This window comes from Monodon monoceros, unplaced genomic scaffold, assembly GCF_005190385.1.
Source record: "Monodon monoceros isolate NGI ecotype Baffin Bay Population unplaced genomic scaffold, NGI_Narwhal_1 Super_Scaffold_2, whole genome shotgun sequence".
Classification (NCBI taxonomy): Eukaryota; Metazoa; Chordata; class Mammalia; order Artiodactyla; family Monodontidae; genus Monodon; species Monodon monoceros.
In genome coordinates, this window is record NW_021703776.1 from 86,444,502 (window position 1) to 86,458,222 (window position 13,721).

The 13,721-nt window shown below is 38.1% G+C and overlaps 1 protein-coding gene across 2 annotated transcripts in view; it reads left to right on the forward strand.

Annotated features, from left to right (window-relative positions):
- The window catches only part of LRGUK (leucine rich repeats and guanylate kinase domain containing), a 118,188-nt gene that overhangs the window by 50,628 nt on the left and 53,839 nt on the right, over nucleotides 1–13,721 (forward strand). For both annotated transcript variants that reach the window (XM_029233839.1, XM_029233840.1), the window contains exons 9-11: nucleotides 142–228; nucleotides 1,575–1,681; nucleotides 6,374–6,493. In XM_029233839.1, the coding sequence (XP_029089672.1) occupies nucleotides 142–228; nucleotides 1,575–1,681; nucleotides 6,374–6,493 (314 nt within the window). The remainder of the gene's footprint in view (nucleotides 1–141; nucleotides 229–1,574; nucleotides 1,682–6,373; nucleotides 6,494–13,721) is intronic.

Here is a 13,721-nt window from a genome sequence, read left to right on the forward strand (position 1 = left end):
GTGTGTGTGTGTGTGTGTGTGTGTGTGTGTGTGTGTGTGTGTGTGTGACAGCGTTAGTAGGTGAAAGCCCTAAGCTCGTGAAAGTAGACTGCTAGTGGAAAAGGAAGGTAACTGAATAACCCTCTTGATATTTTAAAACAGGAAAAATCTGACTATTGTTCCTTCGTAATTTTTATGCTACTTCGATTAACAGAATTAGATCAGAAGAAGATAAGAGTGGAAGAAAAGGTATGTAATCGTATCATTTCCTGTGTTTATGAGTTGATAGGCTCAAAAGCTCATACTGCCTGCTGCAAGACCAATACAATCCATAAATGATTACATAACAGTATGTACATTCATTATTTAGGGGGCGTTTCCTTGTCCTAGGATCTATCTGTTTCACCCTCCACAGAGCTGAGCGTCAACACAAATGCAGTGAAAGCCCTGCTCTTGGTACAGTGAGGAGACTGGCTGTGGGAACCAGAAGCAGCCCCCGTGTACATAGGTTGGCAGCAGTATAGCCGACTGTTAGTTTGGATGATAGCTATCATATTTGGAGGGTGTGTGATCCTATCTGTGTTACTCGAAAAGTTCACTTAATAATGAAGTGAATTATAATGTAATTCTAACACATCATCAAAAAGGACTCAAATAAATCAATACTCTGATTTTTAAATCCTTTATGCTACTCTTTAAGATAATGATTCTTCTGGACACAAGTTGAGAGTAACCAGACATTGAATGCTAGCACCTGCCAGCCCCTTCCATACCTGTGGAAGCTAATTTGTCATGCTGTCATGACTGGTGTCAGCTGAAATCTCCACTAATGAGGGGTTTCTTACACTGGATGCAAATTTGAGATGGGAATGAAAAAGCAGGTATAAATATGCAAAGAGGCAGATATTCCAGTTCATAAATGCCTTTCTGAAATCTTGGTTAAAAAATAGTTACAGATGCAAGTCTGTTATCATTCTCTCACTCAAAGGCACTTATTAGATTTCTCTTTCCCTTTAACGTTGTGCGAAGGGAATAACATTTAAAACCACGCATTAGATAAAGGTATGGTAGACAAGAATAGTGTATTTAGAGGGATGACAAGGCCGGGGAATGGAGAACTGTCCATCGTGGGGAAAAGGCCCATATCTTTGAAAAGAGAAAGTTACACTAAAAGAGGGGGAGGTTTAGTAGAATTTGAGATCATAGGAATAGTTCTTGGCATGATGGCATGAGGAAAAATTCTGCAGTAACAACTACCTGGAATCTAGAGCTATGAATTTTATTTCTTTTCATACTAAAAGTTGAAATGTTTACTATATTAAAGGTCATCTTAGACTTTAGAGGTTTAGATTTTGTTTTTCCTTTTTTCCTTTCAAACCAGGGAGTATAAAGAAATAGGTGACCAAGGGACTCCAGCTCAATACTTTAAAATAATTATTATTCTTTAGGTTTTAGGAAAGTTAGAGTAGACATGAAGACAGAACACAGATTCCTGGTCACATGTCTAGGACATTTCATTAAAGAAACTCTAAGGCTTGTCTTCCTTTTAAAACGAATTTTTTTCTTTTCCCTTTGCATTTCTAATTCTGGAAAAGGTCGCGGCAGTGAACAAATACAACCCTCACCCAGAAGTGGTCGCAGCCCAAGATCACATGACCCATGTTTTCAACAGCCTGATGCAGCCACAGAGGATCTTTGACAGGTATTTCTTAGGGACCCTTTGGGTAGAACATGGGGTAGCCAGCATAGGACAACCTCATCATTTCCCTAGCCCTCTATTTTGTGACCCATTCCTTTCTCACCTCTCTGAGGGAGGGGATCAGGTCTTTATTTGACAGGCTGTGTAGTCTCAGATATAGTATATTATCATCACATGTTTGAATATGGGGCTCACTTGTTGGCATTTTCCCAAGTGTGGCGATGAGTAGATTCAACTTCCCTCTTTCATCTGGACCCTTGAATAGTGGCTAGCCTGTGACATAGGATGGTGAAATGAAAAAGAAAGAAAGTTTGCCAACTTTTCTGCTGTCGGATAGAACCACAGACCTTAGCCTCATTAACAGAGAATTGTGACGATCTCTATCCATTGTCAGTTTCTCCTTAGCTGTGCGTGAATGCTAGATACCCCTGCCAAAGAGCACCCAAGACCGCAGGTTATACGTTAGAGAGTCCCTAGAAGGAGGCCCTCCTCACCTGAGGGAAACCCGAAACAGTCTTTACAGTGATTGCCCTGAGCCCCAGGCAACCTAGCAGGGAGAAGTCACCCAGCTTGGTTGAACACAGGAACAGAATCTCTCACCTCTGAGTTCGAAGACAGATTTACCACGATTTCTCCATATCTTTTTAAACAATCTGTTGGAGCAGATGGCCATTTACGCTATAAGTATAATACAGAAATTCTATCAATGCCCAAAGGCGTTTTAAAATTACTTGTAAAATCTCTTGGTTATAAATGGCTTCTCTTCTTCATGTGGTCTGCTCCTGTACTTCACACAGTTGGTTTCCCACAGAGAGAAGATGTTTTATTTTGCATCCAGGACATGATTTTTTACATGTAATTTAATAATGTAGACGTTGACAGTTTTATATATTTATGGTAGCTCTCTAGGCAAAATGATTTATCATTTATTTGCATACATCTGGAAAAGCACATTTGATTTAAAAGAAGGGCATTTATGTCCTCATTGTATTTCTTTTCTAGTTTATGAGATTGCTAGTTTCATGCTTTAGGGTACATTTATATAAAAATATGTATCAAAGAAATTTACAGCAATGTCTGATAAACACGTATTTCTGGATCATTTCTGGCTGTCAGGCAGAGAAGAGCAAATGGCCAAGCAGCCCCAGATGCTCTGGGATGGAGCAGGGCTCACTCTGAAAAGCTCATGGAGGCAGGAGCAGGGGTGCCATGCCCTTCCCACTCTGGGTCAGGACGCAGCTCCCTGGCAGCCCCAGGAGTCAGGCTCTAGGAGAGGAACCCTGACTCTTGGTCTTGGGACTTTTAGGCTGTGATATTGGGGAATCACTGTCCCCTCTTCTGGCGGGATTGGGGTGAGGAGCCAATATTGAAATGACACGGCAGAGCCTTGACTCTGGCCTGGTAGTCAGTGATAGCTTTCTTACTCTCACCTATGACAAGGTTCTCCGGGCTGATCTTGTACAAGTCCTGTCCAAACTCTGGAATCGGCCATTTCTCCAAGAAGCCCTGGTTTGTTTCAGTGAGAAATGGTATTTCCCAATCATAATGTGGGTGCTAGAGACAAACATGACACTGGGTTGATCATTGTTTCCATGTCTTTTAGTGGACAGAGCTAGGAATATATTTCCTTCCCTCCCTCCCTTCCCTCCCTCCCCTCCCCTCCTTCTTTCCTTCCCTACATTCATTGATCCATCTATCTATTCTTTCTTTCTATCTATCCATCCACCTATCTTGCCTATTTGTACCTACCTATTACATCTGTTCAGTCTTTTATATCTATCTAATCTGTATCTAGATAAATCCATCTATAGATAGATGGTAAAACACCTCCTGAACTCATATTGGTACAATTCAATTACAAGACTGTAGCTGAGCTTTTACTTAATCTCATCTCTGTTACATCTGTATCTCCTTTTCTCCCTCACCAAAGACACAGAGGAAGATGGAATTAGAATATCCCATAATTGCTCTTTTTTTAAAGTCCCATATTACACCACAACAGTATCAGAATACCAGTAGTAATAATTACTGAAAACATGAAAAACATATTTTGCCTATGTTCCTCCCATTAACCATTCCCCCATTGTTTTTTATTGTGGTAAAAAAATATATATATATAAAACACATAAAATTTACCATTTTAGCCACTTTAAAGTGTACAGTTCAGTGGCATTAATTATATTCACAATGTTGTGCAACCATCACCACCATCTGTTTCCAAAACTTTTTCATCAGCCCGAGCTGAAGCTCTGTAAACATTAGGCAATAACTCCCCATTTCCTGCTACTCCCAGTCCCTGGTAATTTCCAGTGTACTTTCTGTCTCTGAATTTGCCTACTCTATATATTTTATATATGCATCAATCACTCCATTTTAAAAATAGTGTACTGTATTTATATTGTCAGAACATACATCCATCACACACTATACTTTCTCCTTTGCTGTCATTTAGTCTTACTTTTCTGGGTAACAGCATATTTATTGCTCACTGCCAGCCCTTACAACTGATGCCACCTCTTGAGTCATTTTGGTTGTATGAAGCTTGTTCTCTAGCAGATTCCTTAGGAAGAGCTGTGGAATCAGGATCTCTTGAAATCTTGCATGTTGATAATATTCTCTGCCCTTTACACTTGAAGGTCATTTTTGCTATATGTAAAGTCCATGGCTCACACTTTTTCCCTTGAGAATATTAGAAGGGTTTCTCCATTTTCTTTTGGTGCAAAACATTGCTGTCAAAAAACTGGTGACAATCTAATTTTCTTCCCCTTATAAATCATGTGTTCTCTTTTTCTAGCTGAATAATCCCCCCAGCTTTTTTTAAGCCCAGTAATTTTACTAGACTATGTCTTGATATTATTGTTACAACATTTATAGCCCAGTTGTTCTAGGCTAATATTCTCAGGTATGTTGTATAGTGTTATTTTTTTTAATTTCAGAAAGGTTTTCTTGAATGACAGTCTTTAATATTTGTTCCTTAGCTTTGGTTTTCTTCTTCAGGAAGAAGGTCTCCTTTGCCTATCCTCAATATTTGTCACTTTCTTTCAAAATTCTTTCCTTTAATTACTTAAAAAAATTATTTCGAGGTAATTTTAGATTCACAGGCAGTTGTAAGAAATAATACAGAGAAATTCTAGATATCTTTCACCCAGTTTCCTCCAGCGGTAATATCTTGCTTAGCTAAAGTAGAATATCAAAACCAGGAAGCTGACATTGATACAAGCCACCAGCCTTATCAAGTTTCACCAGTTTTGCATGTACTCCTGTGTACATTTAGTTCTATGCGATTTTATCACATGTGTAGATTCATATGAGCATGACTCCAGTCAAGATACAGGAGTTTTATCACATGGATCCCTTTGCTTCCCTTTTATAGCTACAGCCACCTCCCTCCTGCTTATCTTCCCTAACGTTTGGCAACCAATAATCTGTTCCCCTTCTCTGTAATGCTATCATTTCAAGAAGGCTATATAAATGGAATCATAGAGTATATGTATAACCTTTTGGGGTTGACTTTTTTTTTTTAAACTTAGCCTTTGTTGAATATATCAATGGTTCATTCCTTTGTATTGCTGAGTAGTATTCCTTGGTATGAATGCACCACAATTAGTTTAACCAACCATCGAAGGACATCTGGGCTGATTGCAGTTTTTGGCTACTACAAATACAGCTTTTATGAGCATTCACGTGTAGGCTTTTGGACATCGCAATTTCAACCTGCCTGCTTTCTGCTGGATACCCGTTGTTTTGGGGTTCCCTTGTTCTCAGACGCTGCACGTTGCTTCCTCCTTCTTCCTCTTGCCCAGCTTCCAGTGCCATAGAAGTCTTGGCGGGTTTGTGGCTTTTCATCTGGTTTGTTATCCACATTTTCCATGGGCTTTTGTTCTCAAGTTTTTCTGTTTTCCTGTGAGTATTCAGAGAGATTGAAAAATTATGCTGCACTGCCCCCATTCTTCACAGAATCTGTACCTCAACCATGATTTTCTTCAGAATATTTTATTCCATATTTCTAGAATTTGTGTCTTGAGTGGAACCCAAACACTTCAGCTTTGCATGTTGCAAGAGATTTTATATAAATTAGTCCTTTGGTCTTTTAGACCGGAAGCCATGCCGAGATTCATATATCAGCTCTTACTTATTAGTTGTTAATTTGAGCAAGTTAATTAACCTCTCTGTACTTCAGTTTCTTTATGTGTTAAGTGTTATCACAGCTTCCTGTGATAATTAAATGAGGTAATGCATGTAAGACACCTAGAATAGCACCTGGCATGTAGTAACTGCTCAGGTAAATTTCAGTGATTACTGTTTTCTTTGCACATGAGTATTCTTTTTTTTTATTGGAGTATAATTGCTTTACAATGTTGTATTAGTTTCACATCTGTGTTCTAATTGGTTAGATACGGATGTTAAAGTTTACCTCTCAGAGGGCAGTCTTATTTCTTTCATTTTGAAGTTCCTGGGGGGAATACTTTATCAACCAAGAATTAATATCTCTTACCATATTTTTCCTTTAAAAAATCTTGTTAAGGTAAATTTTTTTGCTATTTTGCAGTCGACTTGCTTCTGGAAAGTAGGACCATCCTTCCATAGAGTGTCTACATATAGTAAATGCTCGATTACTGGATTAATTGTGATTGTGACATGGACACTTTACACACTGGATGCATTAATATGCATGTCTGCTCTGCCCTGTTGCAGCACCCTTCCTAGTCTGGATGCCCCTTATCCCATGTTGGTATTAGCTGGTCCTCAAGCATGTGGTAAACGAGAACTCGCTCACCGCCTCTGCAGACAGTTCAGCACTTACTTCAGATACGGGTAAGTTTCTTTATTGGCTGGTAAGGCTGTAAAATGTCGGATATTGCTAATGTTGGCTATTAAAATGTACATAGAAGGCTTATGAGCTTCTTTGCCAGTTATTACACTGTGATATTCACTGTATTTTTTTTTTTTACTTTAATCCTCCAAATGTTTTACTTAATTCAGTGACAGCCGAAATCACGCCCCAAAGTTTGGAAATACACGTGGTTGTAATAAAGCATCATGGTGTTGGAACACGGGCTCCTCCTGTTGCCATGTGGTGTGACAGCATGAATCACAATGTTGTGATGGATGGTGGCTGGGTCTGTGCACCGGTGACAGCCTCTCCTAATCTGTGTTGGAGCCCACGCTGCCAGCACGTCAGCTGCTTTATTTCCACGCGGGTCTTTCTCTTTTGAGGGATATTTCAGAAGGAAGGAAAGAGAAATGGCAGCAAAAGATTTCCTTTTCCTTTCCCTCAGGTGAGCATTCAATACACTTTCAGTTTTCTGGAGCAGATATTTTGCTGTGTGGTTCCCTAATGACTCAGTTAAAATAGCAGAATATGTCCAAAAGCCTAGAACCATCCTAGAAAAGCTTCAGCTGGATTTACAGACTTTTTAAAGGTGTCTGGGTCTCAGATTTCGTTATTGCTGTGACCTTTTAAACTGGTTTCCTCTTTTATTTTTTTATGTATGGCAAAGACATTACTGTTGGATTAGTGATGTTTGTCAGTGAGCTGAGAATGTGACTGCAAAGATATATAGGACAGCAAGAAAAAGAAATGCAAATTATTTTCTAATGCTGTTGCATACAGGTTCCTTCCCTTAAGCTACACATGTTCAAACAATGTAAATACTATTTTAAACAGGTCTAGTTATCTAGAGATCTAAAATTACATTCCTCATTTGAACAAATCCAGAATACAAATACTGTAGAGTAATTTACTCATTAATATATTCTAAACACCCTGAAGCAACCAAAATAAATTAAAACTTAATATCAGAATTAAAAAGTACAGAGTGTCATTATGCTTATACAGCGGTACTGAACCTGTTTCAAAAGATAAGTGGAGCACAATGAATGGACGATCAAATTAGGGCAAAAAGGTGTATCCTGACTATCGTGCTAATGTGTAAACCTGGAACCTTTCAGCAAACCAAAGCTTTGCTGAAGACTTTGGTTACATAAAGACTTACATAAACCAAAGCTTTCCCTGATTAGAAGTCCTTCACATCTCTGACACCAATTCTGTTGCAAATGGTTCATAGCCTATCCTTCATATTTGTTTGTGATATGCACTCTGAGGCACGCTGGGCCAGATGTGTTCTTAGAGGTGTTTATTAACTCATCGTCAGGATTCTGATCCAGTCGGCCTCAACATTCTCACCTCGATAGGCCCCCTCAATGTTCATTTTCATTAAATCCTGCTTTTCCCCTATTAGAATGTCTATCCGTCAAGCTTGGGATGATGTATTTAATGCCTGTTTCCCATGCTCGACTGTAAGCCCAATGAGGGTGGGGACCAATGTCAGCTTTGTTCACCACTGAGTTCTCATTGTTCAGCAGAAGGCCAGGAACTTAATAAATGCATGAGAAATATTTGCTAAATGAAAGACTAAGTGATTGAGTGAATGGATGGATGAATGAATTAATGGTATTATATGCAAAATTCAGTGGGAAATAACTGTGGTAAGAAGCATAGGTGGTTTTTCCCAACCTCCACTGATGGATACATGGAGAGATGAAGGGATTCATTCATTTGTTCATCCATTCTTTCAATAAATATTTATTGAGTTCTTCTCATGTGATAGTTCCTGAAGATACAGTGGGAACAAGATCGGTGAGGCCCTTGCCTTAATGAAACTTATAACCTGGTAGGGGACTCAGACCTTAGTTAGCATCATATGCAGTTTGTATGGCGGCACAAGATGACAAAACATAATCCTAAATTAGCTTCCTGCTCCTATACTGTTACTGTTGCCACTGCTGTTTTTCTCCTCTGGATGGGATTAGTAGCAAGAGGAAAGACACCCATAAATACCCCACACTCATGCATCCACCTCCCTCACAGGCTCAGAAGCCTGGCCTAAACATGCATGGGCACCCTCATGGGGGCAGAGGTCAGGGCTCGTTCAATAGCACATCATTCACCAAAGCAAGGATCAGAGAGCATATCACTGGATAAGAAAAGGTATTAGGGAGCTAGTAATTTCAAGCATTGAGAAAGTCAGATAGTACTACTATTACATGCAGCAACTTTCTAATTAAAACAAATGATAAAACCAAAGCACATCCTTGGGGCAAGTCATTGCTCTTGTTTATTTTATTTATTTTTTGAATTTAATTTTATTTAATTTTTTTTATACAGCAGGTTCTTATTAGTCATCCATTTTATACACATCAGTGTATACATGAAAATCCCAATCTCCCAATTCATCACACCACCACCACCCCGTCCCCCTGCCGCTTTCCCCCCTTAGTGTCTGTACACTTGTTCTCTACATCTGTGTCTCAATTTCTGTCCTGCAAACCGGTTCATCTGTACCATTTTTCTAGGTTCCACATATATGCATTAATATACGATATTTGTTTTTCTCTTTCTGATTTACTTCACTCTGTATGACAGTCTCTAGATCCATCCACATCTCTACAAATGACCCAATTTCGTTCCTTTTTATGGCTGAGTAATATTCCATTGTATATATGTACCACATCTTCTTTATCCATTCATCTGTCGATGGGCATTTAGGTAGCTTCCATGACCTGGCTATTGTAAATAGTGCTGCAATGAACATTTTGCTACATGAATTTTTTTGAATTATGGTTTTTCTCAGGGTAAATGCCCAGTAGTCGGATTGGTGGATCATATGGTAATTCTACTTTTAGTTCTTTAAGGAACCTGCATACTGTTCTCCATAGTGGCTGTGTCAATTTACATTCCCATCAACAGTGCAACAGTTCCCTTTTCTCCACACCCTCTCCAGCATTTGTTGTTTGTAGATTTTCTGATGATGCCCATTCTAACTGGTGTGAGGTGGCACCTCATTGTAGTTTTGATTTGCATTTCTCTAACAATTAGTGATGTTGAGCAGCTTTTCATGCGCTTCTTGGCCATCTGTATGTCTTCTTTGGAGAAATGTCTAGGTCTTCTGCCCGTTTTTGGAATGGGTTGTTTGTTTCTTTAATATTGAGGTGCATGAGCTGTTTATATATTTTGGAGATGAATCCTTTGTCCATTGATTCATTTGCAAATATTTTCTCCCATTCTGAGGGTTGCCTTTTCGTCTTGTTTATGGTTTCCTTTGCTGTGCAAAAGCTTTGAAGTTTCATTAGGTCCCATTTGTTTATTTTTCTTTTTATTTCCATTACTTTAGGAGGTGGATCAAAAACGATCTTGCTGTGATTTATGTCAAAGAGTGTTCTTCCTATGTTGTCCTCTAAGAGTTTTATAGTGTCCATCTTACATTTAGGTCTCTAATCCATTTTGAGTTTATTTTTGTGTATGGTGTTAGGGAGTGTTCTAATTTCATTCTTTTACATGTAGCTGTCCAGTTTTCCCAGCACCACTTATTGAAGAGTCTGTCTTTTCTCCATTGTATATCCTTGCCTCCTTTGTCATAGATTAGTTGACCATAGGTGCGTGGCTTTATTTCTGGGCTTTCTGTCTTGTTCCATTGCTCTATGTTTCTGTTTTTGTGCCATAACCATGTTGTCTTGATTACTGTAGCTTTGTAGTATAGTCTGAAGTCAGGGAGTCTGATTCCTCCAGCTCTGTTTTTTCCCCTGAGGACTACTTTGACTATTCAGGGTCTTTTGTGTCTCCATACAAATTTTAAGATTTTTATTCTAGTTCTGTAAAAAATGCCATTGGTAATTTGATAAGGATTGCATTGAATCTGTAGATTGCTTTGGGCAGTACAGTCATTTCACAATATTGATTCTTCCAATCCAAGAACATGGTGTATCTCTCCATCTGTTTGTATCATCTTTAACTTCTTTCATCAGTGTCTTATAGTTTTCTGTATACAGATCTTTTGTCTCCCTAGGTAGGTTTATTCCTAGGTATTTTATTCTTTTTGTTACAGTGGTAAATGGGAGTGTTTCCTTAATTTCTCTTTCAGGTTTTTCATCATTGGTGTATAGGAATGCAAGAGATTTCTGTGCATTAATTTTGTATCCTGCAACTTTACCAAATTCATTGATTAGCTCAAGTAGTTTTCTGGTGGCATCTTCAGGATTCTCTATGTATAGTATCATGTCATCTGCAAACAGTGACGGTTTTACTTCTTCTTTTCCAATTTGTGTTCCTTTTATTTCTTTCTCTTCTCTGATTGCTGTGGCTAAAACTTCCAAAACTATGTTGAATAATAGTAGTGAGGGTGGACATCCTTCTCTTGTTCCTGATCTTAGAGGAAATGCTTTCAGTTTTTCACCATTGAGAATGATGTTTGCTGTGGGTTTGTCATATATGGCCTTTATTATGTTGAGGTAAGTTCCCTCTATGCCCACTTTCTTGAGAGTTTTTATCATAAAATGGTGTTGAATTTTGTCAAAAGCTTTTTCTACATCTATCAAGATGATCATATGGTTTTTATTCTTCAGTTTGTTAATATGGTGTATCACATTGATTGATTTGCATATATTGAAGAATCCTTGCATCCCTGGGATAAATCCCACTTGATCATGGTGTATGATCCTTTTAATGTGTTGTTGGATTCTGTTTGCTAGTATTTTGTTGAGGATTTTTGCATCTATATTCATCAGTGATATTGGTCTGTAATTTTCTTTTTTTGTAGTATCTTTGTCTGGTTTTGGTATCACAGTGATGGCGGACTCATAGAATGTGTTTGGGAGTGTTCCTTCCTCCGCAATTTTTTGGAAGAGTTTGAGAAGGATGGGTGTTAACTCTTCTGTAAATGTTTGATAAAATTCACCTGTGAAGCCATCAGGTCTTGGACTTTTGTTTGTTGGAAGATTGTTAATCACAGTTTGAATTTCATTACTTGTGATTGGTCTGTTCATATTTTCTGTTTCTTCCTGGTTCAGTCTTGGGAGGTTCTACCTTTCTAAGAATTTGTCCATTTCTTCCAGGTTGTCCATTTTATTGGCATAGAGTTGCTTGTAGTAGTCTGTTAGGATGCTGTATTTTTCTGTGGTGTCTGTTGTAACTTCTCTATTTTCATTTCTAATTTTATTGATTTGAGTCCTCTCCCTCTTTTTCTTGATGAATCTGGCTAATGGTTTATCAATTTTGTTTATGTTGTCAAAGAACCAGCTTTTAGTTTTATTGATCTTTGCTATTGTTTTCTTTGTTTCTATTGCATTTATTTCTGCTCTGATCTTTGTGATTTCTTTCCTCCTGCTAACTTTGGGTTTGGTTTGTTCTTCTTTCTCTAGTTCCTTTAGGTGTACGGTTAAGTTGTTTATTCGCGAATTTTCTTGTTTCCTGAAGTAGAATTTTATTGTTGTAAATTCCCCTCTTAGAACTGCTTTTGCTGCATCCCATAGGTTTTGGATCGTCATGTTTTCATTGTCATTTGTCTCTAGGTAGTTTTTGATTTCCTCTTTGATTTCTTCAGTGATCTCTTGGTTATTGAGTAACGTATGGTTTAGCCTCCATGTGTTTGTGTTTTTTACATTTTTTCCCTGTAATTCATTTCTAATCTCATAGCATAGTGGTCAGAAAAGATGCCTGATATGATTTCAATTTTCTTAAATTTACTGAGGCTTGATTTGTGACCCAAGATGTGATCTATCCTGGAAAATGTTACGTGCACACTTGAGAAGAAGGTGTAGTCTGTTTTTGGATGAAATGTCCTATAAATATCAATCAAATCTATCTGGTCTACTGTGTCATTTAAAGCTTCTGTTTTGTTATTTATTTTCATTTTGGGTCATCTGTCCATTGGTGTACGTGAGGTGTTAAAGTCCCCCATTATTATTGTCTTACTGTCGATTTCCTCTTTTAGAGCTGTTAGCAGTTGCCTTACATGTTGAGGTGCTCCTATGTTGGGTGCATATATATTTATAATTGTTATATCTTCTTTTGGATTTATCCCTTGATCATTACGTAGTGTTCTTCCTTGTCTCTTGTAACATTCTTTATTTTAAAGTCTATTTTATCTGATGTGAGTATTGCTACTCCAGCTTTCTTTTGATTTCCATTTGCATGGAATATCTTTTTCCATCCCCTCACTTTCAGTCTGTATGTGTCCCTAGGTCTGAAGTGGGTCTCTTGTAGACAGCATATATATGGGTCTTGTTTTTGTATCCATTCAGCAAGCTTGTGTCTTTTGGTTGGAACATTTAATCCATTCACGTTTAAGGTAATTATTGATATGTATGTTCCTATGACCATTTTCTTCATTGTTTTGGGTTTGTTTTTGTAGGTCCTTTTCTTCTCTTGTGTTTCCCACTTAGAGAAGTTCCTTTAGCATTTGTTGTAGAGCTGGTTTGGTGGTGCTGAATTCTCTTAGCTTTTGCTTGTCTGTAAAGCTTTTGATTTCTCCGTTGAATCTGAATGAGATCCTTGCTGGGTAGAGTAATCTTGGTTGTAGTTTCTTCCCTTTCATCACTTTAAGTATATCATGCCACTCCCTTCTGGCTTGTAGAGTTTCTGCTGAGAAATCAGCTGTTAACCTTATGGGAGTTCCCTTGTATATTATTTGTCATTTTTCCCTTGCTGCTTTCAATCCTTTTTCTTTGTCTTTAAATTTTGCCAGTTTGACCATATGTCTCAGTGTATTTCTCCTTGGGTTTATCCTGTATGGGACTCCCTGTGCTTCCTGGACTTGTGTGGCTATTTCCTTTCCCATGTTAGGGAAGTTTTTAAGTATAATCTCTTCAAATATTTTCGCTGGTCCTTTCTCTCTCTTTTCTCCTTCTGGGACCCCTATAATGTGAATGTTGTTGCGTTTAATGTTGTCCCAGAGGTCTCTTAGGCTGTCTTCATTTCTTTTCCTTCTTTTTTCTTTATTCTGTTCCACAGCAGTGAATTCCACCATTCTGTCTTTCAGGTCACTTATCTGTTGTTCTGCCTCATTTATTCTGCTATTGATTCCTTCTAGTGTATTTTTCATTTCACTTATTGTATTGTTCATCTCTGTTTGTTTGTTCTTTAATTCTTCTAGGCCTTTGTTCAACATTTCTTACATCTTCTCGATCTTTGCCTCCATTCTTTTTCTGAGGTCCTGGATCATCTTCACTATCATTATTCTGAATTCTTTTTCTGGAAGATTGCCTA